General features: G+C 35.0%; 1 protein-coding gene across 4 annotated transcripts in view; it reads right to left on the bottom strand.

Moving 5' to 3' along the window:
• Nucleotides 1-269: 269 nt before the first annotated feature.
• TMX3 (thioredoxin related transmembrane protein 3) overlaps nt 270-26,276 on the bottom strand; it is a 31,541-nt gene continuing 5,534 nt past the window's right edge. For 2 of the 4 annotated variants that reach the window (XM_075494296.1, XM_075494297.1), the window contains 13 exons: nt 25,534-25,657; nt 22,303-22,348; nt 20,649-20,729; nt 19,136-19,235; nt 18,806-18,883; nt 16,499-16,565; nt 13,823-13,921; nt 11,719-11,776; nt 10,809-10,862; nt 10,435-10,491; nt 6,710-6,839; nt 4,383-4,451; nt 270-3,266 (listed from right to left, as the gene is read on the bottom strand). In XM_075494296.1, coding sequence (XP_075350411.1) covers nt 3,000-3,266; nt 4,383-4,451; nt 6,710-6,839; nt 10,435-10,491; nt 10,809-10,862; nt 11,719-11,776; nt 13,823-13,921; nt 16,499-16,565; nt 18,806-18,883; nt 19,136-19,235; nt 20,649-20,729; nt 22,303-22,348; nt 25,534-25,657 — 1,230 coding nt within the window. In that variant the 3' untranslated portion in view covers nt 270-2,999. Of the gene's footprint in view, nt 3,267-4,382; nt 4,529-6,709; nt 6,840-10,434; nt 10,492-10,808; nt 10,863-11,718; nt 11,777-13,822; nt 13,922-16,498; nt 16,566-18,805; nt 18,884-19,135; nt 19,236-20,648; nt 20,730-22,302; nt 22,349-25,533; nt 25,658-26,276 lie in introns of those variants that run through there. The other 2 variants (XM_075494299.1, XM_075494298.1) reach the window with 2 other exon arrangements.

Below are 26,276 nucleotides of genomic sequence, written 5' to 3'. Positions count from 1 at the left end.
AATGCATTTGTTCTATACTGCTAGGATGCTCACTAAATAAAAGACAAGTAAATACTAACTCCTACCTCTAGAGAGTATTTTCAAAATATTGATGAGAAGGTATCAGACAGGATGAACTCAGTTTTCTTTTTAAAATCTAGCAGCTGCATTTTTGTACTGCGTTACTCAGAGCCTAAAGTACGCTTACGAGTGTCCCAGGAAACACAGCCTCCTACACAATGTGTAATACCTAAGCTTAACACACTGTAAATTAAGCAAAGGAAACAAGCTCTTTTAAATGTTTTTATTACAGAAAAACAAAAGGCTTACACTTGACTTAAAAAAGCAGCGTTATTTAGTGAATTCAAAGTTATTACAGTGAAGTTGCTTTAAGAAACCTTTAGATACTGAAGAAAAAAATAAAATGCCAGATTCCCCCTCAGACAGCATTCTAGATTAGTTGCATGACCACGGCAAACCCCTTAATTTCACATCACTTCTGACACCCAGTATATGACTTGTATGCTTTTCTTCTCCCTGTGTCTTCTTGAATATAGCTGGGAGAAGGATTTGGTGAAAATGGCAGTACATTTCAAGTTTAATTTTCAACAGTTCAGTACACATCTGATTGATAATACAGTTCAGAAATGACTGAGACACATGCTTTCCTCCTACCTCTAGCAGTTAAGTGTTACAGTTTTAACAGACCCCAGTGTGATCTGTTTCTCACACAGTATTTATCACATTCTGGTCCATATCTCAGAAGATTTCTCAGCAAGTTATTTGGCTACTACTGATTATAAACACAAACAAAAATAACCACAAAAATGAAGGCTCATAGTTGAAACAGTTCTTCGCAGTGCAGCAGAATTCAGAACTTTTTTTTTTAATTACACACCATAGAAGGAACAGCAGTGTTCCAGTGACCACTTCAGTTTTCTTATTAAGTCAAAAGCTGCAGGTTTCCCACCTGAGCCAAAATTAAATATGTAACTGATCTGTATTTGAAATCTTGAGAAAAGAGACAAATCAAGAAAACATATTACTGCCTTAATAGTCCTACATTTTTACCATCAGCACTGAGTTGTGCTAAAGTCCAAAGAAATTTACAGGCTTGTCATTAAGTGATTTTTTTAAAAAACAACAACAACCCTCAAGAGCTCTACTCCATGTTAAAAAACTTTCTAAACACATTTTTAAGCATCTCACTCTTCAAATATATGTTAAAACTACACCTCAAAGATTCTGCCAAAAAAATAAAATCAAAAAGCAAGAAAACTCAACTCACTATGTACAACTAGCTATAATGACAAAAAATGAAAACAGAGAAAACAAAAAGGGAAAAAAACCCATATCAGACACCTGCTACGCAGTATTCTATGAACTCATTTTTTTCCCTCTCCTCCCAAAAAGAAAAAGGTTGGACTCAAAATCAGACATGGAATTTTTCTGAAAAAATTTCTAATCTCCTTAGATATTGTTTAGACTGCTTGATAACAAGAATCTTTGAAGTCAGGCATCTACTTACTGTACTCTGCACTGCAACATGAAGCCAGTTGTTACCAAGCTATTTAAACAGAATAAACAAATTTCTTTCCTACAAGGAAAAAAGATGCAATACATTTTCCCTGGTTATGATTTATATCATCATCAGGTTTACTCAAACACAGAACTTGTCTATTTAAGCTTACCCATGTTTTTTATTTAAAATTCCTTACTTTAGTGCTACAGCATAGTAATTTCTTATGTGATCAAGCTGCCTTATAAGGACATTATAATCTGTATTATACAGTAATATAACCTTTAAAAAAAAAAAAAAAAACAAAACACAAAAAACCAAAACAGCATGAATACTAAGAGGAAGAGCAATGTACATTTTGTTTCTGTGGTACTCTCCAGGACATCAACACCAAAGGCTGCTTTATAATTTATCCTTGGAGATTTTAACCCTGGACACAAATTAGTCCTTTTCAGTCACAGGGTTGTATTAAAAGTGACTTTTATGATTAAACAGGTAACAAAAGTGCATTATACTGACCAATCTCTATAAATGTTAATATTATGCTACATTAACTCCCTCCTTCAGAGTAGGTAACAAACAAAAGTATCAACACCAACTACCTCAAAGATATGTAACAATCGGAATTAAACATTGTAAAACAAATTTACACCATTCAAAAAGCTTGTCATTAGATAGTTATGCAAAATAGTCAGTGTGTTTATATTTATGTCTTTATCAAGTTGTACTGTGGATTCAAAAACTTAAAGATCATTTGCACTATAAGTTTGTGTAAGCACTCATACAAAACAATTTAACAGGCAATCGTTCTAAAAGGTTTATAATGTAATTTTCCAATATTTTTAGCTGCTAAAGCACTAATAAAGATTTAATTTAGCAGATAACTCCCACATCCTATATCAAGTAAACATTCTTGACTGCCAATAATTATGTTATTACATGGTAAAACAGTCCTCCAATTCCTAACAATTTACATTTAACTTGAGAAAATAGAAAAGGTTGGGGTTTTTTTTCCAAAATAATGTGCAACAGGTAGAACACGTGACTTCTTGGAAAACTCTAAGTTGTCTTTAGCTATCAGGCTCTGAAAGACTTTACAGACCTCTTAATCTTTCTTAGTTTTCAGCCTTAATTTTATATGAATGAGTGTTTAGCTGGGCTATATTAGTAGTAGTTCACCACATACACTAAGGTCAAGTAATATTATCTTTACCTCACTGTTCTGGAAATGGACAATTCAAAACTCCTCAAAAAAAACCCAGTGTAGAACTGTACCTGCAAATTTCTTCAGTTTAAATTGCTCTTTGTTAAGCTATTAAAGACAATTAAGAGAACATCCATATTTTTTTCCTGTCAATTTCTGAGAAAATTTGAATACATGCAAGTCAAAACTACCATAATGCAGACAAAAAGGTCCTCTTTCATGAAGATCATCAATAAATGACTATCTTCAATAAATAAGTCTATTTGGAAGTTCTAGAGAATTCTTTTGCTAAACAAGTTAGTCTTTTTTCTTTTCCATTATGTCTTTCTGTTTAAGCTCTCCATCTGAAAGTTCTGTATATTTTCCATTCTTTTCCTCCTCTTGTTCTTCCTCACTGCCTTCGTCCGTGAGCTCCCGATCACCGTTTTCCTTTTTAGCTGCCTCATGTTCATCAACCCCTCCATCTGTATCAGCTGTGCAGATTCCGTAACACATAATGCTGATGACCCCGAGGGGCAACCCAAAGAGAAAGCATCCCAGAAGTGGTGAACTCTTGAACACAGACTGTTGAAACACAAATTTCAAGTAAAAAAAAAAACTTTCAGTGAATATACAAAATTACCGCATTACTTCTCTTATTACTCTGTGTATTTATTCAGAAACATCCAAAATGTCAGTCAGGGCGTTTTTGGGGGGTTTTTTTGGTTTGTTTGTTTTCCCCCCAGAAAGGAGGAGTCATCCTCATTTTAACAATCCCTACTACAAGTTCATAAAAAAACACTTCGAAGTTCAAATATTACAATGTGGCATTGGGATAGTTAATGTTAACATGCCAACTGTATATCCTATTCATTGTTTGAAGCTTGAGAAACAATTGTTCTAACAGTGTTAACACTTTGAAGCTACCAGTTTCATCTCATTTGTGTCTCATTCTCAAAAATTAGTATGAGTAATAAGGGATCTGCAGAAACATTCTGTTATTAGCTTCTTATTGAAGAGTAGTTTAATGGCACAGGAGGAAGAATTTTTGGTTTCAGAAACTGATGGCTAAATGTTGCACATTCACAGAAGTTTGGAAGCCACTAGTACAGAAACATATGAGTTTCAATTTAAATTCACAGTACGAGTTTTGTGTAGGCTTGTGTAGGCCAAGTGAAAAAAATGGATTTGTGTACATCTTCCCAACAAAATTCTGTTCAGCATAATTAACCTATAAGAAAAATGCTAAAAATATGTGCTTTAAAACTACAGCAAAGGTAGTATTTAATCCCCTTATGCTCTAACTAATTAGACTGAAACTATAACATTTCTCAGAATGTGAAAGTGCTATGAATTTCAGTGAAAGGATGTCAAAAGGGTCAAGGAAAAGATTTTGAATTCTCCCTTAAAATACAGGGTCAGACTGGCCCTTAAAAAGCTAGCCCTTAAAATACACGTCAGACTAATACAGAATAGGAGTGAAAAATGAAGAAACTAATGTATGCTGAATATTTAGCACGCTGGAAAATATTAAAAACTTTAGTCAAGAAGTTCATTTGGCTTAAACCTAATTTATATATACCTATAATATATACACAATATGTAAGATAAACTTATATAAAAATATTTCTAAACCCTCTGAAAATATTTGCATCTTGATTGACAAATGCAGCATCTAATGTAACAAAAAATAAAACTTACCACTACGGTAGACTTGGCATCATAGATTATTCTCTTGATTCGTTGCAGAAGTCCATCACCACCCTGTGCCTGAAATTTCAAATGGAACCATATCAAAACTGCTGACACTTTTCAGTTCATTCTTCAGACCTTGCAATCTTAAGTCCCTTTAGAAGGAAATGAAAAGTAATTATTCTTGCATCTCATGATGCCCAGACACTCCAACTTCTCAAGCATGGACAAATATTTCAATAGTCTCATGAAAAATACTCTCACAATTGTTTTAAACAATCAGTGCAAACTTTAGTAGTGGACTGGCCCTCCACTCCCTTCCATAGAGGAACACTAACAGAAACTACCAACTGTCCTGATGGAACAATTATGAAATTGCAGAGATCTTCTGAACTTTCCTGCAGCTGATGGATATCTATTTATGGATTATGACAGGAGCAGTTAGAAAAATCTAAGAACTAAGTAACAAGAAGATATGAAGGTGTAATAAAGAAAACTTGTGTCAAGCAATGACAGACTATACCTATATTGCCACCTAATTTAGCAGTCTTTAAAGTAATTACATGAATCCAAAGGCAATTTGTCTGTTGAACAGGACCAGTCTTCATCTGGCTTGAGTTGCCAGAGAAACAAATGGGAAGAAAACCTACATTTTGGAAGTCAACTGATCAGCACTTGACCCTGACCAAAACCCCTCAAACGACAAAAAAGTCCACAAAGGTGAAACAGACTCACAGAAGGCTATCTTCTGGCCTTACAGAAAATCACAAGAAAGTTAAGGTGAATAATCCAATACTTCCCAAGGAAGGGGGGTGGTGGGGTGGTGGAATGTTATACTTCTCAGAAATTTCACTGTGGTTCAGAAAGTCTGCATCCTGTTACTTGTTTACCAGCATACTTTGAAGACTGCCATTCTTCAACAGCTGCACAATTTCTTGGGCCTGAATGTAGCCAAAGTAGTGCCATTTAATGTCTATAGACACCATATAAATGAAGTCACATCCTGTACTGTCTGTCTTGTATTAGCACTCTCACATACATATAGAGATGTGAATTTAGACAGACCTTTAATCATTCTAGCTGAAATACTGCAAACAAAAGGTAGAAAGACCTAAGTGACACTATGGCAAAAAACACAAGGCATCACAAACGAATTTCCTCAAAGTTAAAAAACAGACAGAAACCAATTTCATTTGTTGCTTCAACTAGAAGGATATATTTAAATAGAGTCAAATATTTAAATATTGAGTCAAATGATAACATAATTCAATGCAATTAACAAAGCATTAAAAAAGGGGAACTGAAGAACAAAGAACCACCAAATAAGTTACAGGAATACCCCTCACCTTGCAACCGGAAGCATGGCCAGTAAAGTAATGAACAGCAAGCAAATCCACCTATATTATGTTGCTACATCAATTTGTCAGATTAAATAAACCAATCTACAGCATTACTTGTCATTACCACCCGATGACCTAAAACTGCTGGTGTAACATAAAGTGGGATTCAGCTAACACAGTAAGCATTCAATATACAGTGAACTAGGGCTTAAACCAACATAGGCTTCTCCCAGGAGTCAGCCAAATGATTTGTTAGCACTGCCTCCCTTCGTGGGCAAGCCTTCTTGCCCCATAAGAGCAAATGAACGCTCTGATCCACGATCTCTTTCCTCATCCACACAACATAGCCTTCTGTCCAACTTACAGTACACTGAGGGAATAGGCAAACCTGAATTTGTTTTGTCAACATTAAAAAATTGTCCAAGATATCAATTCCAGATGGATTTATTAATTTTGTTGTTTTAACAAAAGACAGCTCATTTTTAGTTTTAGAGCAGAGAGAGAGAGAGAGAGGTAAGCTTGTATCTGTTAGTAAAATGCAAAGCAAATATACCACTGGTTTTTGAATCTGAACCTATCATTCATCAAGATATTGGATTTATTAATTTGCTGTCCAAAAGAAAGGGTAGAGTTGAATTACGCACTATAAAGACAAACTTAAAGAAATGCATTTAAAGCAAACCAGGAGATGAATAAAAAGCTCTCCATTTACCAGTGACACCAATAAAAGGAATATCAAGAAGTCAGCTAATATTATGCTATAAACAAAAAAAAGCTTGCTTTCTGCAAGAGGTTCTGCAGTCAGAACAGCGAGCAACGTCACACCTCAAGAATTCACAATCATGTATTCACTGAAGCACCCAAGACAGGAAGACAGACAGGACAGGAAGATAAAACACATGGCATAACAATCAGAGTAACCAAGTTTTTTCCCTACTTAAGCATCTAAGGAAATAAACACCAACCAACATATCCCAAGTCACAATGAAGACTTACTTCAGCTGTACCATCCAAGATATTGTTAATAAACTGAACCATGTCTTCTGTGTTCTCAATGTGCCTATCTGGTAGAAAATACTGCTGATTGGAGGTATTCAATACAACAATAGTAGGGATTGTCAAGTCACTGGAAACATAAAACAGATAGTTTATATATTTAAAGAACTACTGTGTAAAACACTGCAATTCAAATAATACCTACATCATTTAAAAGTGTATCCATTAATCTTTACTTTGTGTGTATTCCTTATAGCAGTTCCTTAAAAGCAAGAAGGAAGCACAAAAAGAATCACCTGGTGATTCTTTTGTGAGCATGGTGTGAGCATGCTTCTCATTACTTTTTCCTTCACATCTGTGTCAGTGACACTATTGAAGCTTATTGCATTTTACACACCTATAGTGACTGCAAATCAGGTACGTTATGACTTGCCAATTAGTAAGAGATCACAGATAGTAGCCTTGTATATAAAATGTACTATTAGTACAACACATTAAGTGTTTTAGTGTGCAAAGGCAAAAGCATAATCCAAAAATTCAATCCCATACAGCCATGGTCTAACTGATCAGCTCTATCAATCAACCTCTACCTGTCAAGTCAGAAGAATAAACAATAACAACCAAAGTTTTCTACATCTCTTTTAGATATAGCAGATGAACTACAGAGTTTTTAAACAATTATTACTCAGCAGTTGACCTTCACATGCATAAGCATGGTTTAGTATCACAGAATCAGAAAGGAAGAAAAAAGAAAACAAAAAGAAAAAAAAAAGGTTAGAAATTATCTCTGGAGATAAACCAGTATAACCTACTGTTCAAAGTAGCCCTAAATTCAAAATTAGATCAGATTTAGGAAATTTAATACTGCATAAGTACATCGTTCAACAAGAAAGATTTAAAATACGTTAAATAAGTAAGGTGAAAAATCTCCAGTACTCTGCCAATTTTCTACAGTTCTGTCAATAATGAATTTAAATACTAGGTGGCTTTCCTTCACAGCAGAAGCAATGCAAATCTTGTTTTTCTACATTTTCATTCTTGTCTAATAGTGCCCCACCCATGTACATTTGTAATCCATGTAATATTGATGATGATTTCAGCCTTAACTGTAGCTATCAATCCATAATCAATTATTTCATGAAAATATTGTTTATCATTTACTCAAGATTCCCATTTTTCTTTGAAGTCACAGAAATTATTCTAAATTTTCTCACACATTTTAGGTGTTTTGTTTGTTTCTTAATTTAAATTCAATTCCAAACCCAGAAGTGAATAAGTTTAATAATTATACATGAAAATTTTCTAAACTCCCAGAAAGCTGAACACTTTAAGACTTAAGGTGCAGACCACGTTCCTAGGACTCAAGTTGAAAGCATGGTGGCACCTCAGAAAAAAAGTAAGGCCAACTACAGAGGTGACAAAATAATTTCATCTTGTCAAAGGAACTTTAAAAAACACCAACCAAACAACAAAACTTTGTCAACAGTGACAACCTGCAACATAAGACACTCTAAATACAATTTTTCCCTTGACATTTTAATTCTCTATTTATTAGGAACAAACAAGAAATATAAGTAGGAGGCAATCAAACCAAGTCGGGTGTTTCTGCAAGTGCCTAGTAACAAGTTATCAACCTCTGCCAAAATACCTCATCCCAGCCAAAACAGAACCAGTTTTATTACTTGGATGCAGAAAAGATCCCCGCCCCCCCCCCAAAAAAAAAAAAAAAAAAGAAAAAAGAAAAAAGTGCTTCTGTTGCATCTAATAGTCTGGTAACTGAGCTTCTTGGAGTTGGTTGTAGAGCAGCTGAAAGATAAACTGCATATACAAATTTTATATGCTATATAGAGATTCATAAAAACATGTTTAATGTTTCTTCCAAGAGCTGAGGAATTAATACTATACATACACCTACAGTTGATATTCCAATTATGCCATATACCTTAGCTTACACAAAAATGTATCTTTGCTTTCAGTAAAATACATAATATTCTGTTTTCTTTTGTGCATAGTTTTAACTATACCATTTTTAACCCAACAAAACCATGTTCATCCACTGCTGAAGAGACAGATAAATTATAATGTCTACTAATGGAGTTACAGGCAAGTTCATAAGTGTACTTCTATCAGGGACTACTACTTCTGTCCCCACGAATCACACAATATTTTGTCCTTTGTGAAGAAACAGAATTTGTTCCTATGTGCATCTAGCACAGTAAAAAAGTATTCTGCAATAGACCGCTCACTATTCAGACTTTTTCTATTTCCACTTGCTGCCATCTAGTGGAAAACTGAAGGACTTGCAATACGGTTTTGCTCGAATTATTCGAGTAACCACAGGAAGAGCAGCTACTTATAACACTGAATATATTTTGCTGCATTCTTCTGCTGCTTTCCACTTATGCTGGAAATGTATACACTCTGTGTAGAAAATAATTAAAAGCCTGTGAGTATTTCAACAGCAACTTCCCATATACTACAAATTATAAAATCAGGCATTTTGCAGATTAAGTTAAACAATCCAGCTGGACAGATCTTGCCACTAGATCATTACCACTGTTAAGTGCCAGTTCTGTCTTCTTCCCCTTCATTTTCTTCCTCCTAGGGACCTCATCTCCCTTCCCTGCTTCTTTGCACATCAGTTCTGGTACTCAGCAGAATACATGTGAAGACATTTAAGGGTTTTGTTCGATCAGCAAAATAACTCCCCTACTCGCCTAGCCAAAAAAGCAAACACTTTTCTGCCAGATAAACAGGCTGAAACAGCTCAGCAGACAGTCAGACATAAGAGCCTGCACAGGAGAAGCAATTAATGAAGTGAGGAAGGTCTCACTTTTGGCAACTATAAAGCACTAGATCAATCACATCACTTAATTTCAATTGAGACACAGCTGTTTTTAAATGAACTGTATTCAGGTGTTAATCTACAGACATTCCACAGAAATACAGACCTTGTGCCTCCTGAGTCCCTATGAAGCTCCTAGAACCTTTAGGGGCACGAACACATGCTTTGTTCACGCTTTGACCCACAAGAAAGAGGTTTGGAAAACTTACAGAGCTGGCATACTGACCCCTGGTTTTCCCTTCTTTCACTCAAAAGGCCAGAGGAGAATAAGTAGTCAACTGTAAATGCCAAGCAACTTAACTCTCTAATTATGCATTTTTTGACAAGGATCATAATAAGGGTAAATGTCAAGCATCTTGTTAAACTACCCATATTTCAAAATGTACCATGTACATACCAAGTGCAGACAGCATCTTCCATGCATTTTATGCTGGTTCTCTGCAGAAGCATATTTCTATGCATGTCTTAAAAATGCATCAAGAATAAAGTGTGCCTCTCCAGAAATAAAAACCATAGATAATGCATAAACATTGTTTACATTTCCTGTTACAAACTGACATAACTTTTAATTTGTCTAGTGCTCTGTAAATTTAACAAAGGAAAAAAACCCCACAGTTCTAATAGAGTAATTAATTTAACAAAGTAGACCTAAAAGATAATCTTTGTCAATCGGCATTATCAGTAAGCCAAACTTCTAACAGTAAATTATGCAGTTTAATTTAACAAACAACTGATACTATGTCACATGCTGAATTCTGAGGGCAGTGATTTTTTTTTTAACCCATGACAGGCAAGAATTCTTCACAAGATTGTTTTCAATTAAATATACTTAGCAACAAATACAAGAGAAGAAAGAACATTCAAATAAGAATTTCCTTACTCCATTAGTAAACTATTAATGTAATCATTTCCATCCATATGGCCAAACTGGAAATCCCTGTAAGAGAAGCAGTGAAAAACAGAATGATGAAAAAGAAAACAACATAGTGGGTTTCAGCAAAAGTTCTTCCTTAAATATTTTTCCTGTAACTGAAGATGAGAGCACACACTCGGCAATACAATTCAAAAATTGACGATGTACAAGACAGTCAGCATCCCAAAACACACTCAGTTAATGGAATGGTCTTATTAAATATCAGCATATGAATAAAAAAGCAGGCACTATAACATTTTTCATGTAGAAAAAAAGACTGCTGTCTTAAATGAACTTCTGCATTAACCTTTCTAAGATATCATAATGCCATGTGTACCTACCTGTGAAAGTGATCCCGATAATCTCTAGCAACTTCCTGAATAATAGATTTTAGTCTGGAGGGAAAAAAAGTGACATTGATAATCCAGGATATACTCTGTCAAAATGCAAATAATAAACATTGAGATTTCCCCAGTAAGCAGCAAATAGTACCTCATCAGCAATAAGGATTCCCTATTCCATTAACAAAAAACACCTCGTTCATCTTGCTTGGTTTCTAAGGGTTGAAAGGCTATCTACCACATAGTCTCAACACACGAAAAACAGTCAGGCTGCTTCACTCCATCTATTGCCTTCTGAAGATGCAGCACTGCGACTCTGAAGAAAATCCAAAGAGGTCCGGGAAAATAGCATACACAGTACTTGAACAATATTTTCTTAGTCTAATTATGTATGCAATCAGAAAGGGACAGAGGAAGGTCTTGTTCCCCTCAGTCTCTTCAGCAAACTCCAACCAAACTGAAAATGCCTCTTCTTAATACAAGTTCCACAGACAACCAATATATAAGCATCACTAATTCATTTCTAGTGCAACTGAGCTGAAGAACAGTCATTTGTTTAAAGTTACTCAATTAATCTCAAAGTCATCTGAACTCAAGTACTCTCGTCTATGCTTAAAAGGTGACACAATAGCTTTAAAAAGCTATGCGATCACTCTTTGCTCCTGTGATCTCATTAACAAATGGCAGAAGAGTGATACAGGAACTTCCATCATCTCATTGAACTCACATGTGCTTCAACAGAGCCATAAACCAAGTAAATTCAGTAGGCTGAAGTCATAAATTAGAGAACATCCACAAGTTAAAACCATTCATTTAACCTAGCATTTCTTAATATTTAAGAAACTTCCAAAGTTCTCTATGTCATACCAGCACATTTCTCCCACAGTCTCACCAATGCTCAATTCGGTACCTGGTATGTTCCACTGAAGAGTTTTTATCATCAATGACTGCAATAGCCACAAGTTTTCCTAAAATAAGGAATAAAATACTTGAAACCATTTAAAAAGAAACGTACATTCTCAGATGGAAAATACTTCAACCTAGAAGATTAGATACTCTCCAGGGACAGGAATTAGTTTTTAGTATAAACCAACCTCAGTGCCAAATAGCCTCTTCTAGCTGACCAAACTGTGGTTTTCTTAAAGCTACTGAAAATAAATTAAGATGTAGCTTAATGCCACACCACTAGCATTCTATGAAAAGCCTGTCTATAGAAAGAAGTTAAAAGTGGGAAAACACAGCTAAAAATTAATACCCTACTCAAGCTGCCTATTTGTATATACCTAAATATGAGGCTATGGAAACCTTTATTATATAATGGCAATTACAAATTGATTCTAAGTGATTGAATCCCTATTGTATGGATTAAGTAACAACTATTTTTCACACTATTGAAAATTTGGAGTATCATCCTTACAGAAAAAAAACATGGAAAATTTACTGGCAGAGCCCAAATTTATTACATCCAAAAAACAACTTAGTTCACAGACCTCTGTCAGAGGAGTTTAAAGACCAAACACCAGACTATACTGATCTTTTCAGGATTCACTTTGTGAAGTGTTTCTGATCAAAAGGGAAAAAAAAATCCAAAACCAAAGCCTCCTAAGGTGAACCAGATCACAATATGTTTAGAAAGCTGGCCAAAGGTTCTCCAGATCAAGAACTTCCTGTTAGGAAAGCAGATCTGTTAACAGTGTAGTCATCAGCTCAATTAACTAAAGCCTCTGGAGTGCAGAAGAGTGCAGTTTAAGTCTCTCTAGACACCATGATTCACTCAAAACCCTCCCCACCAAGCCAACCTATTGCTCAATGCCTACTTATCACCATGCCACAAGAAGCATTCCCCTCAAAAAAAGAAACTCACTCTTGCTCAAGTTATACTGAAGAGTTTTGAGGGCAAGAACAATGATTCACTCCCAGGCTTTCCTGTGAAACAGCAATAGCTTCCCACCACCCCACTTCTTCCATACTTCAATTCTCACTTTTCCCCATTTCTTTCCACACCCTAAGACACTACCTAGAGAATACACTAGGACGCAACTACTTTTTAGACTGGAAAAGAAGATGTAGATAAATTCCAGGTACTGTGTATTTATACATACAGCTCTTAAAAATAAATGACGGCTTCTCCATTGTATTAATAGAGTAATAATTTTTTTTTTTTGGTAATTTGAGGATTTGTTAAACAAAAATGTAACAGGAAGAAATATGCTATATTTAAACAATTCGTAACAGCATTTCTGTAAATAACCTTTTAAAATGTAGGTGTAACAATATTAGTTTCACAAACACGTAAGAACGTAGATGTTTCATAACCTTTAAAACCTGAAAGACCTCAATGTTGCACTGAATATAAACTTCTTTCTTTTGAAATGGAATGTAGATTATAAAGTATCCTGGCCTGGAAAAATCAACATTTAGAGCATTTCTTCTGCTACTTCAGAGTATGTATACCTTAAGAGCAGTACAAGTCACTTGCCTATTCCAGAAGACACTCGGCTGCAAAGTTTTCACTTGGCTTGTAAAAAATTTTACTAGAGAAAAGCTGAAGTATTCCAGGACAGGTCCACTTTGGTACATGCTCTCCTCCCTTCCTTAACATATCTACTTTAAAGATATCTGAATCCATTAGATGTAAGACATATCTAAACCCATCCATATTTGATACTTCTAAATCCAGTCATAAAGTTCTCCGTAGGTATTCCAAGAGTTAATATGTAATTTATGCAAAACCTAAGCTGCTCTTAAATTAAAAGTCCTACTAAGTTTTTGTGAATACTACAGGATTAGACATAGCAATTTTTATGTTGTGAGGAAAGGACTAGTGCAAGCTTTGGATGAAGCCCCTAGTCAATAGAACAGGTCTCACCAACATCAAAAGACTGACACTATCAACTCTAACTCTGAGATTAATTGATTTTTGAAGTTCCAAAAACACATTTTTAATGCTCTTTAATTTTTCTTAATGTTAAGTACAAGAGATGCCAAAGAGTTTAGTGGTAGCAGCATCTCACCTGTATCTCCAAGTTCATACAGCGTAAAGCCATCTACATTAAGATAACCTTGAAATCTTTCTCTATTTATCCAGGATGACAAATCACCATCTTCATACTCTAAGGGAAAAAAAAAAAAAGCATTAAAAAAATATTTTTTTTTAGTAAGGTGGGCAATCAGATTTATTTATTTCAGTACTACAGAGGCAAAAGCTATTTTTTCCCCCTTTTTTCCTTTTATTGTTGCTAGACAAGACCTCACACATTTCTGGACATTTCAGTTTTAGAACTTCTAAAGCAAATTTTCAATTGTTGAACAAAAAGTAAGTGTATTTTAGCAAAGCATGAAAAGCTGATTTGATGATTATTTTTTCCCAAATCAAGGATAAAACAATACTATTCTAGAAGAGAACTGTGGCCCAGGGCAGAGGGAACAGTTTCAATCCCTGTTTTTAAAGGGAAGGGGTCAAGTTTCAAACAAAGTAAAGAGATACAAAATTACAGAAAGCAGTATTTGTGAGAGTCCTTAAATGAAATAGAAAGAAATCAAGAAAAAGTAGATACATTAACAGCATTGTGAATGTAAATGAACAAAAATTTGCATATGATTCAGAATCAGTTATACTGAAAGCTACAGTTTCAGATGCTAGATGTTTTAACCCATAAAGAATCAAATTCTAACACATACCACCAATACCATTATATTCAGACCTTAATCACAAGTTAAAAAGAAAAATGTATATAAACATATATATATACACACACATATAAATGCACATTAAATAAATTTATCTTAAATCCTACTGTATACTGTGAATTATCAATAACTTCAGGTTAACAACTAATTGTCATAAGATTGTCACAAGCAATTCCAAGCATAAAGCTTCCCACAGATCTGCATCCCATTCCCCTACTATGGGGAAGAAAAAAACCAAACCAAAACACCAGACAAGGCCAGAGCATTGAAATGGATTTTGCTAAACCTTTTTCTTACAGTGAACTCCTTGAATTTCTGCCCAATAATAACAGTTGCACATATAACCTTATCCAGTCTCTTATACTGCACCTTCATAACTCGTTTGATTTATAATAATGTTTCTAGTACATTATAAAAGAGAAAAATTTTTACTCTTAGAATTAGAAGCTTGGATTATTATGAGTTCTGTGTTTGTTTTGAAAGGTGCGGAAAAAGCAAGTGCGCCACACAGGCAAAGAGCAATTCAGAAGTGTTTCTCTTTGACAAGCTTTCCTTCTCCAGGCCCATATTAAAAAAAAAAAAAAAAATCAAATACAAATCAAGGAGGCTGTAGAGTGAACTTTTATGTGGAGGATGATTGGTAAGGCAACACACTAAAGAGGAAGACAAGTACAGCCATTCTATGAAATCACAAAGAATATCCTTGATGGCCCATCTGGAGTATTTTTCTGTGGTACTACTGATCCTCAGAAATTAAAACAGCAGAATAACCTTTCAAGTGATGTGTTTTCAATTTAAAGTAAAAACTTGCATTTAAAACAATCTGGATCAAGAGTAGATTTTTTTTTAAATAAGTGGTATACCTATAAGCCAACCCATGATATGCAATATAAGTACGTGTGTGTACGTGCATCTAACAGACCATAAAGCATGGGCTTTACAGTATAGTCTGAGTATAATCTAGCACTTATATGTGGATATCCATATATATGGATATACACTTTTTATATAAATGGCAGGTGTACTGCTGTCAGTGGTGTTATGAAACACTACTAGTCTCAGGTAGCCATTCTACAGCCTACACACTGAACAAGTCAGTTAAAGTAGTTTATCCAGCCTAAAATTGCATATCAACTGCTCCAATGACAACAGCCTACTTCTCCATAACCTCTTTTTGCAAGGGACGCTTTCAGGAAGAGAAAAACAGACTGAATGGTCAACTGTTCTATGTATGCATAGTATGCTCTGTCAGTTACGTAGGGAGAGGTTATGCTGTCTGATCCTTTCCCACTACTAATATCCAAGTTACACAAATGTGAAAGTCACATATGCTCAAAGCCCCTTTGGAGGTTAAGGCCCTCCAAATTTTAATATTGGGAATAGAGGCAGAATCAGTTTCCTCTTCCTTCACAGTTTTTGAAGGAAGGCTTGCTGTACTAAGAAAGTATACAGCCTGTATTGCCAAGGCACAAAAAGCTCAAAATGGACCCTTTCACGCAACCTCTGAGCAGAGCACACATCCAAAAAAAAATCAAGTTAACTTCAAGAGAGAGAGATCTGACTGTCAGGAAGAACACTTAGAGAAAATCTCATTAACTGTTTTAAACTGTGAATTAATCTTATGTGAGACTCCTCTTCAGCAAGAGTTTTCTTCTATTTTGGATATGATGAATTTGGATGGTGAGTGAAGGGATAACTTTTTTAAGTGCATTAATGCCAGCAAAGCAATAACATTAGAAGCTACATCTTACTGATAACACAAAACAAACGTCATCACTTCTACTTCAGTGTTGCCAAAACCAATTCCTTCTCAAATGCATTTTGTTCCATAAGAACCAATTAGTTTTTTGTCTTCTCTTTCATGAAGGAGCTGTTATTTATCATAAAATTGGGGAATTTCCCAGCACCCCAACACAACCATCAAAAAAATCCCAACTGTTCCAGTTTCTCCACATATACTTTAAATATCTTGTCTTAAGGTAATGCCCACTTTTACTTACCATCATAAACAAAGTAAGTTCCATCTTTGAAGACCACAACAGCAGGCAATTCAGGCAATGTCACATACTGAAAGAGGTGGTTTTCAATTAATCCATAGAAGATTAAAAGATTTTTAGACAAACAAACAAAAATCTTAAAACGTGGAAATGCAGTCCATGGGGAAAATCCCAAAGTAAATTTAAATGTTTTCTGTCTACATTTACTAAAATAAATTTATCAGCTTCCGCATACTAAAAAGTAACACAACGTAAACTTATTTTTGAGAGTTAGGTCTCGCAAAGTGTAAATGAAGGATTTTTACTAGTATCTGCAGTAGCATGAAGAATATTTTATGGGTTGGACATGAACTTTAGTGGACAGAGGTCATAACTTGAGGGTGTTATCAATCATGCTCTGTGTTCCCAATTTGCGCTGTTGTCAGCATACCTGTCATACTGTTACTTCTACTAAATGGACAGTCAATATTGTAGAGTAAAATAGTAGCTTTGGTAACATGTCCCACTAAATCTGGGCTATTTCCTGTGGTTCAGGTTGATAGGAATATAGACACAGCTTCAGCAGACAGGGCTGCAAATAGCCCTAATTTAGGCAAACAGAACAATGAATGCCTGCATTACCATCTTAAACATAATATTTAGGATGGTAACATGCTCAAAAAAAATACAAGGTGTAGAAACCTTTCCCTTGGAACTGAAAAGAACCTTATTCAGATTATGTTTTCAGTAAACTGCGACAGAAGAAATACTGCATCTACTCCTTACTGCTTGCTACCATTCTAAGTTAAAATTCTAATAGCATTTGTGGGTAAGAAAGGACGGTATCATGAGATTAGTTTTGATGATGATGGCTGAATTGTCTAATTTACTGATATGTTTGGGAAACATAAGAACAGTATCATGAGTGTTTTTCCAAATGACATGCCTTCTGTAATCATTCTGCATTATCCTTCTTGGAAATACATGTAAAAGCAGTAGGTTTATAACGTAACAGCTCATATAAATGCGCAAGAAGGTAATTCTAGATGACGCTTTATTCTCTTATTTGCCCCAAACATAGTTTAGTATCTTTAAAGGGCAAATCAGGCTATGTACAGATTTATGGCTTGCAAAAGATGCCCGAAGCTTGGAATAAGATTACCTAAGGGGACAAACAGTGAATGCTGTCACTAACAGTGAATACTGTCATGCAAAGCCTAGTCATTACAACTAGCAACCAGTGATTTCATAACATTTTTGCTTCTCTCCATCTTCTCTTGCATACCATCACTACTTCAGTTTAAATGACATTTGTGGGAAATTGCATTCGGTGGGAAAAACAGCTCACTGCTTAAATCACAGTCATCACAGAATCTCAGAGTTCCAGCCTTTTACACTCTTTCCACTGCACAAATAAACAGTACTTTTCTTGCTCAGCTGAGGCTGAAGTGCAAATAGCAATATTCAAATTGAGGTAGCTTTTGATGCAAGGCTTCTGGAAATCTAACAATACACTATTTATAATGAGGCTAGTTCTACTTGGAATGTTGGAAAATGCAGGTGCCTAAAAAAAAATAAATTATGCAAGTTCTCACCCTGGTAATCCCAAACTAATTTCAAAGTCATGCGTTATCAGGCATGGAGTAGACTTAGGTCCCACTTGGAGATAACAATAAATGAAAAAGCCTCTTGATTTTGCTTCAACACATAAGCAACAATGGTTACAATAACAACAGTAGTAGCAATTTTTTCCACCCTTGTGACTAACTGTAAATAATTTCCTTGTTACAGAATCCTCCAAAGAGCCACATGAGAATTCCACAGCCAGTAGACCGGATCTGTTGATCCCTGGGCAGACTAATGTTTTGATCAGCTGTATTGCACAAGGTGAAAATAACTTACCTTTTCACTTTCTTCTCTGATAACCAGGGTACCAGTGGTACTCCAAGCCACAGACTCTCAAACTAGTTATAAAAGTGGTTAGTGAAATGGCTGTCAAGAGCAACAAGAGCTTTGCGTTGGCTAAAAATCAAAGTATCTACCTTCTTGAGCAGGTTGTACAGTCCACGTTGAGTTCTGCACATCTTTTGTTTAATTTTATTAATATGACTGAACAAGTAATTTGGCCAATACAAAGCAATGCCAGACTGAAATTTGGTTTGTATTCTTTCCCCATACAGACTCAAAAATTGAATGTTTCCATGTAATTAGTTTGAAATTTATCAAAGCCAAGTATATTGTAAGAAGCCAATTCTGTGCCATCAAAACAACAAGATTACATATGAGAACTACACCATTTCTGTGGAAATAACAGGAACTGAAACAGCTTACCTCAGGCAGCACATCTTCTGAGGCAGAAAAAAAGTATGTATAAACTATTAGTTCTGAAGCAACTTCAATGTATTTTTCCTGCAAAAATACAAACAATGTTTTTTAATTTCTGAACTTTTAGTATGGTTCAAACAGAAGTTTTGTGACATACCTTATCTTCAAAGAGTAATTAGAAAATATGGTTATGACTCAAGATTGTAAAAACACTTCAATAAACATAAAAAAAGATGATAATTTATTACAAGAATGCACTTCAGTCTTTTAGAAGATATTTTAAACTACATCTGTGAATAGCCAAAAGAAGTAACTTTAGTTAATCAAGCTTCAAACCTTTAAAGGAGATTCACCACCAACATACACAAAAAGTACACGATGTCTCTTTTGCACATGCTCGAACATATGCTGGCTAGGAAGTGGCCTGATAAGAGGTCTGGGAGGAGGGAAAAAAGAGAAAGAAAAGTCTCAGTTTCTGCAAGCTCCAAAACTCAAACAAATAAAAATCCCCAAGAAAATGCTATACAGTTTTTTGTGTTGTTTTTTTTAAAAACTAAATTCCCCAATGCAAATTAATTTAATTTTTCAAGTTATTATTTCAGTTTCAACTAAAAGCAAAAAAAATACAAATCCCCCCAAAATAAACTTGATATGTTCCTCAAATAGCACATTTAAATTTGAAATTAATATCTTAGTACAAAATGCTGCTATGATGTAAACATCCATGCCATTTACTGGCCACAGAATCACAGACTGGGTTGGAAGGGACCTTAAAGATCATCTAGTCCAATCCCACTGCCGTGGGCAGGGACATCTTTCACTAGATCAGGTTGCTCAAAGCCCCATCCAACCTGGCCTTGAAAACTTCCAGGGATGAGGCATTCACAGCTTCTCTGGGCAACCTCTTCCTGTGTGGTCTGTTCCAGTCCCTTACAGCAAAAAATGTCTTCCTTATGTCTAATCTGAATTTACCCTCTTTCAGTTTAAAACCATTGCCCCTTACCCTGTCAGTAGAGATCCTGACAAAAAGTCTCTCTCCATCTTTCTTATAAGCCCTCTTTATATAGTGAAAGGCCACAATAAGGTCTTCCCAGCCACAATAAGGTCTCAATCATTTGAGAGAGAAAACTCTGAATGCAAGCACAGAAGCTAGAAAATGTGACCTTAGAAATAAATAATCTTACAAAATTCTGGTAAATTATTAGAGATCGCTCATATTCCTACGCTACAGAATTCTGAACAATAATTAATATTATGTACCTATATGAATGCTTCTTAATTATATTTAAGAATGAAGGAAACAAATGTGATTCTTTTTTCTCCCCAAAGATTAGGGTCTATAACGTTTTGAGGCCACAGGCCACTGTAGGGAAGGAAGAAAAAAGCCAACAGAAATTGTTATGAACAATTCTGTAAAAGCAATTTCCTTATGTTGCCAATTGCCACAACTCTTCAGATGCGTACACATATATTAACCTGATATTTCTAAAATAACTTTTGAGTATTAAGCAGATTCTGCCTTAGTAATGATGTCTATCTATCAGCCAAGATTTAGGCCAGTATTCTTGCCTCTGGCTTCCATGAGTTTCATCTGTTCGTAGTTTCCACTACTCTGAAAAGCCCTTAGTTTTTGCACTGTAAAGAAGGGATTGTGACTAGCCAGTCTCTACTTACTTTCTCCGTGCCACTCACCACCAGTCTCACATGCAACCACATGTATAGTACATATAGTTTTTAACTTCATGTTGATGTCTTGTTCTTTTTAAAATAGATTTAATTTCTGGCCCATCTCAAAATCCTACAGGAGTTTTAAGTCACCAGAACCAGTCTCATAGAGGAGTATACTTACCCTGCCACTCTATTAGCAAATTCAATTATATCATCTTTGGTTCTAGGTCCTCTATAGTTGTACGCCAAGTCACCTTTTAAGCTAGATAAATAGGAAAGACAAAAAAAGAACAGAATTGAAATCGACTAAACTATATCTGCACATATAGAATCACTCAATCTTCACATGTTTATTACAGTCACCTTTTAGCAAGCAATAAGCAAGGTAATTTTGCAAATAGTCAGATAAGAGAAGTGGTCAGCAAACTACAAAACTCAAAAATGCAACACAACGCAATTATGGAGTAAAAACTTATTTACACAATATCTGGTTTACTGACTTCTAAAAATAATTAACGTTCTTTTATGCTTTTTTTTTTTCTAGTGCACAGCAGTCATTTACTTTGTAAACACACAGATCATTTAGAACATTTGCTTATGACCACACAAAAAACCCACACACCCAAACCAAACCCCAAACATTCAGCACTTTTACAAGGACTAATCCCTAAGTGGTACAAGACAAACATATAAACTTCTTTAATGCTTTTTTATAACTGAAAAGTATCAAATGACCTGCAAAACCTTCTGAATGTATGTACTAAATTAGGCTTCCGTGAAGTGTTGGTCAGTTTGCTGTACTCTGCTGACAGGGGATGTAGCACGCTTGCGTTATAAGAGTATTCAAGTAAGTTTTACTAATTCTAACAGGCTTTCTTTGAATCCATATGGGTTTAGGAAACTCACAGGAAAAAAGTAATCATAAACCCATTTTTCTATGCCTCTATATGCCAATAAAGTTTTTAATCCTTAAAGTTTAATAAGCTAAATATCTCTGCAGCCTTTTTGAGAACTAATTAGACAAGATTTATTATATATTATGAATATTATTTGCTTAAACAATAACCTGCTAGCAAATCCAGTATGTTCATAGTAAAAAGTACTCAAAATTGTTAAGTCTTTATTTAACATCACCTTGTAGTGGACTGTACACTATGCATCTTATAAGCAAGTACATATAATATCACTATGGACTGGTATTTTCCTATAAATTTTGTCCCCCATTGATTTTTTTTTAATTATGCGAAGAAAAAAATCTATGTCTACTTCTCTTGTCAAACAACTGCTCTCACACTTCACCCTATATAGTAACCACTACTGTCACCTACATAAGATTTTCAGGTACACTGAAGAGGAGAGAGAGGTACTTAAAAATAAGAAAATGCCATCAGCAACTCATAAAATGTTAACAGGAAGACTCAGGTATGCACTTACTGCCTGAATCACTCTAAAGGTGTCAAATCAATTGGTGCATGAAATTCCTTTTAATAGTAATAATTTTATATATGTATATATTTGAAATATATATTTATATACACACACTTTTACAAAGTCGCATAGAAAACAGCAGTTAAATGAAATCCAAATTTGCTAACCTGCCTTTAAGAATTCTGTTTCTAAATAAGATGCTCGATATTACTGCATTTCAAAGCAAAACAGTCCTGATAATGTCAAAATGAGATGATGGAGTATTTTTGTTTGTTTGTTTTTGGTTTGGGGGCTTTTTTGTGGTTTGCTTAAAAATCCCAAACAAACAAAGAGGACTATTTTTACTGTCATGAAATCAGTGGTAGGATAGGAAACCGTTAGGAATTCAATGGCAAGCATCAACTTACAGCTTAATTGTTGGATAGCCTCGCACTCCAAATTCAGATGCAATACCTGAAAGAAATGTGTTAATGCTAAAGTGAACCAAGACCTTCTTGCTCTTCTACCTTAAGCTTTAAACATAGTTTACTATTCAAGCCACATAAATAAATGAAAAACCTACCACTTAGTTCAGTATGAATTATTTTACTTGCTTTCAAGAAGCTGCTGATATGAAGCTACATCTTTAAGTTTTGGACCTCTCTCAGAGGTACTGCAGGGTCCCCGCATAGACTTTCAATTCATATGCCACAAGTCAAATGGCATGAGAATCCTCTAGAGACATGCTTGGTCAGTTTTCACCAAAAGGTAGTATGCATTTAATATGCATATATAATTGGCTGAAAATATCAGAGGCAAGAATTAAGCATCATGGATGTAGAGTTGTGAATACTAATACTTAAAAGAAATATAAAAGACAATTAACTACTCATGTGCTACAGTAACGGGTAACAAAAGTGCAGTATCATACTGTAGCAGTTACAAAAAAGTCAGTTTTTAAAGCATATTCTACAGAGGTAAATGTCTACAGTCATCAACTTCACCAGAAATAAGCAACAATAACAACCAGTTACTTACCTGCTGCTTACTAAAGTGGTAAAAACTAAGACAATTGCAGAACTTTTCCCCCCACCTCACGTTTGTTTAAATCCTTGTATCTTTCTCCCAGAGGAGTACAATTTGCAACTGCTCTTCCACTTGTGAACATAGCGACTGCCACCTTAAACTACACTTTCCAGTCAATTCAGTGTTTTCCAAAAGTTAAACTAAGTAGTCTTCAAAAAAGGCTAAAATAAGTCTAAAATTCTGACAATGCTTGTGCAATTCCCTACTGCAAAACAACCCCTGCACTCAAAATGCACCAAAATTCAATACTTTTAACATAAACATTCTGAAGCTACTAACCACATGCCAGAGCAGCAGATGTGGGAGGACTTGTGTGCAGGGCTCTGAATAGTAGTTTAGAAATTGTGACCCTAAGGTTGTTTGCCTGGATCAAAACCCTAATTATTGCACAGAACTACAAGTAAAACTAGCAGCTCACCTACCGGCATCTTAGCCAAAGGAGACTGATCTAAGAAATATGCGTACTAGGATCAATTTGATTCTGATCCTTTTCTGTCATAGCTGTACTACATAGAACTAGAACGCATAAAAATGTGTATTAGAACATTCAATCACAAGAGCTGTCGACAGGCAGTTAATTTTTCCTTGTACAGCTTTTGAGCAGAGTCAGGAGAACTACAAAATAGACATTTTTTTAATATATTATTTTAAACATCCCAGTCATGGAGATTACTAAAATCCTCTCAACATCATGGAAGTGACTTACTTATTTACATCATCACATCCGCTTGTTGATATGAAAAATGCAGTATAGGCAAACAGCAGCAATTATGCTAGCTCCAGGTGTGACATATTTATACTTTGATCACATCCAGTGGACTTCTGAGGCTAATCCCCACGAAAATTCAACTGATACCACACCAGGTGACTGTTCTGTTGATATAACTACTGTACCCTCATTCGACACAGCTACCAGAGGCAACGCTTCTTGGATGCTTTATATGTTCAGCTGTGATCTCAACTCTCTGATGACAAGCTACCCAAAGTCCAGGTTTTTCACACTACTTCATGTTCCTATTAGGAACACAAACTATGCAGAGCCAACCATTCATGTTCCTTCCTAGTTACATGTGTGTGCCCAGCTGCATTTCCTTCTGATATTCTCAAGATGGAATCACTTTGATTTCAGAGAATCTTTAGATTGGGAAGACATTAAGCAATTGACTGAGCTTTTCATATCCAGATGTTGTAAATTTTCCACTTTCAAAATAAAAGCATGAAACTATTTCAAAAGATTTATTGGACTCTATTCTTCATAAAACTAGTAACAAATCTGAGAAGAAAAACATTTCCACGGCACAAAGGAACCCCTGCAGTTTTTAGTAATTTTTAAATATGCAAAACTGATTTTTAGAACAAAGTGCCAATTCTGTTCTAGGTATCAAATACAAAAATTTAGTATCAGGATGACAGATGCAAATATTTCAGGGTAAGAGTTTATACAATTAAAATGATTTAGAATTTTATATACATGACTGGAATGTTAGAGATCCACCAAATCTATTCCCAATTTTGAAGTTACCTGGTTGCGTGATCTTGAAATTTTTAATTGTCCAGACTTATTTTTCTTTAGCAAATAGGTATCTTTAAGATGAAACATGAGATCAAATTTATGTGGTTTTACAGAAAAAACTACATACAATAAATTGGTGTTTGAGACAAGATCATTTTGATCTCAAAAGACCAAACTGCTATGTATAAGCACAGAAAAGCTCAAATATCACTGAAAAAAGTATTCTGCATAGTATTTCATGCAAATATAACAATCCTGAATAATCAGGTTTAACAGGTATTAACTAAAAATGTTATGTGTATTAACAGAGTTTTATTACATACAGATCTCATTTGGGCCCCACTGGTCCCTATGCCTTCCCTCTTAACTATCCTCCTGGTTCAACACAGATTTAAGTGAAATGACAATAAATAAGCACACTAAAATTAAGAAAATACTGTTAAGCATGCAAAAATCCTCTCACATCTACCCAAACCACTTCTCTGAATACCTAAAGTTTTGGGTTTTCTCTGAAAAGGTCAGTACATATGAAAGGCATAATCAAAAAAGAAAGCGTTAAAATAGGTGAAATTGGTTCTTCAAGAAGACATTTACAGAGAAACACGGGGAGAAATTGGTTCAACACTGATGTAATGACTTCAGTGATTTCAGCAGGCTTTTGGTGTAGCATCTTAAAGACTGATTACCTGAATAACAGCAAGAACACAAGCACTTGTCCAACAGTAATACAAGGAACCTAAAATTGGATGCTGTCAAGAGACGCACCACATAAAGATGTTTGTATAACGGTACTCTAAGAAGCATATCAAAAGCAGATCTTTGAAAAGCTTTTACCTTCCATTTGTCAGGAAGAATACCCTACACAAGCAGAAACAAGTGTGATAAAAAAGGCATACTACAGCATGTTGTCACTTTTAGAAAGAAAAAGATCAGGAAATTGTTCTCCAATGACTGCATACATTTGCTATGATACAGAACAAAAGAATAACTAATGAAAAAATTAAGAACAGTTTCAAAACAGAGGCTGTCATGAAGTTACCCCTAACCAAACCATACTTACTAGAAAAGGAAGTTGCATCCATCTTCCCAACTTTTACTGGAGAGCCCATGTTTTTCATTTCTATACCCACTTCATTCCACACAGGCTCCAGTTTCTTGCAGTGGCCACACCAAGGTGCATAAAACTGAGAAGCAAATACATTTGATTTGGGGGGGGAGGGGGAAGAGAAGTTAACAAAGAGAAATACTTAAGAGAAGTTGATTCTATGATTAACCTTCAAATACATTAGCAAGCCATATTTTCCCATCTTGGTGTTCTTTAAGTCTTAATAAAACTGCAAGTTAATTACCACGCTGGAGTGACAAACAGAGCTTTTATGATTTGCTGCTACTTTTAATATGAAAGCACAATTTTGAAAAGAATACATTTGATTGCTGGACTATTATATGATTTCTTATTTAAAAATAGACTGTGTGGTAACATTTTCTTTTTTTAAAAATATATTTTGGAATATTTTCCTCTTTTTTTGATAGTTAAAAGATCATGTAATCAATCTATCCAGGAATATGAATTTATTTGCCAATAGGGGACACTATTCTTTGAAAGGAATGGCATGTATATTTCCCCAAGCTGCCCTCTGGATTTCAGTTCTTCAGCAACTACTTTTATACAAGCACACTGTAAAATTGATGCCATTTTCTCAGGGCCAAGTAGAGCTGAGAGACTTCATTTCATCTTTCTGCCTATGTCTTGCTGCAACACCTTAGTGAAATTAATAGGGAAGATACCAATGTTTTGGTATA

Source organism: Mycteria americana, chromosome 2, assembly GCF_035582795.1.
Source record: "Mycteria americana isolate JAX WOST 10 ecotype Jacksonville Zoo and Gardens chromosome 2, USCA_MyAme_1.0, whole genome shotgun sequence".
Classification (NCBI taxonomy): Eukaryota; Metazoa; Chordata; class Aves; order Ciconiiformes; family Ciconiidae; genus Mycteria; species Mycteria americana.
This window is presented reverse-complemented; position numbering and strand designations above follow the sequence as displayed.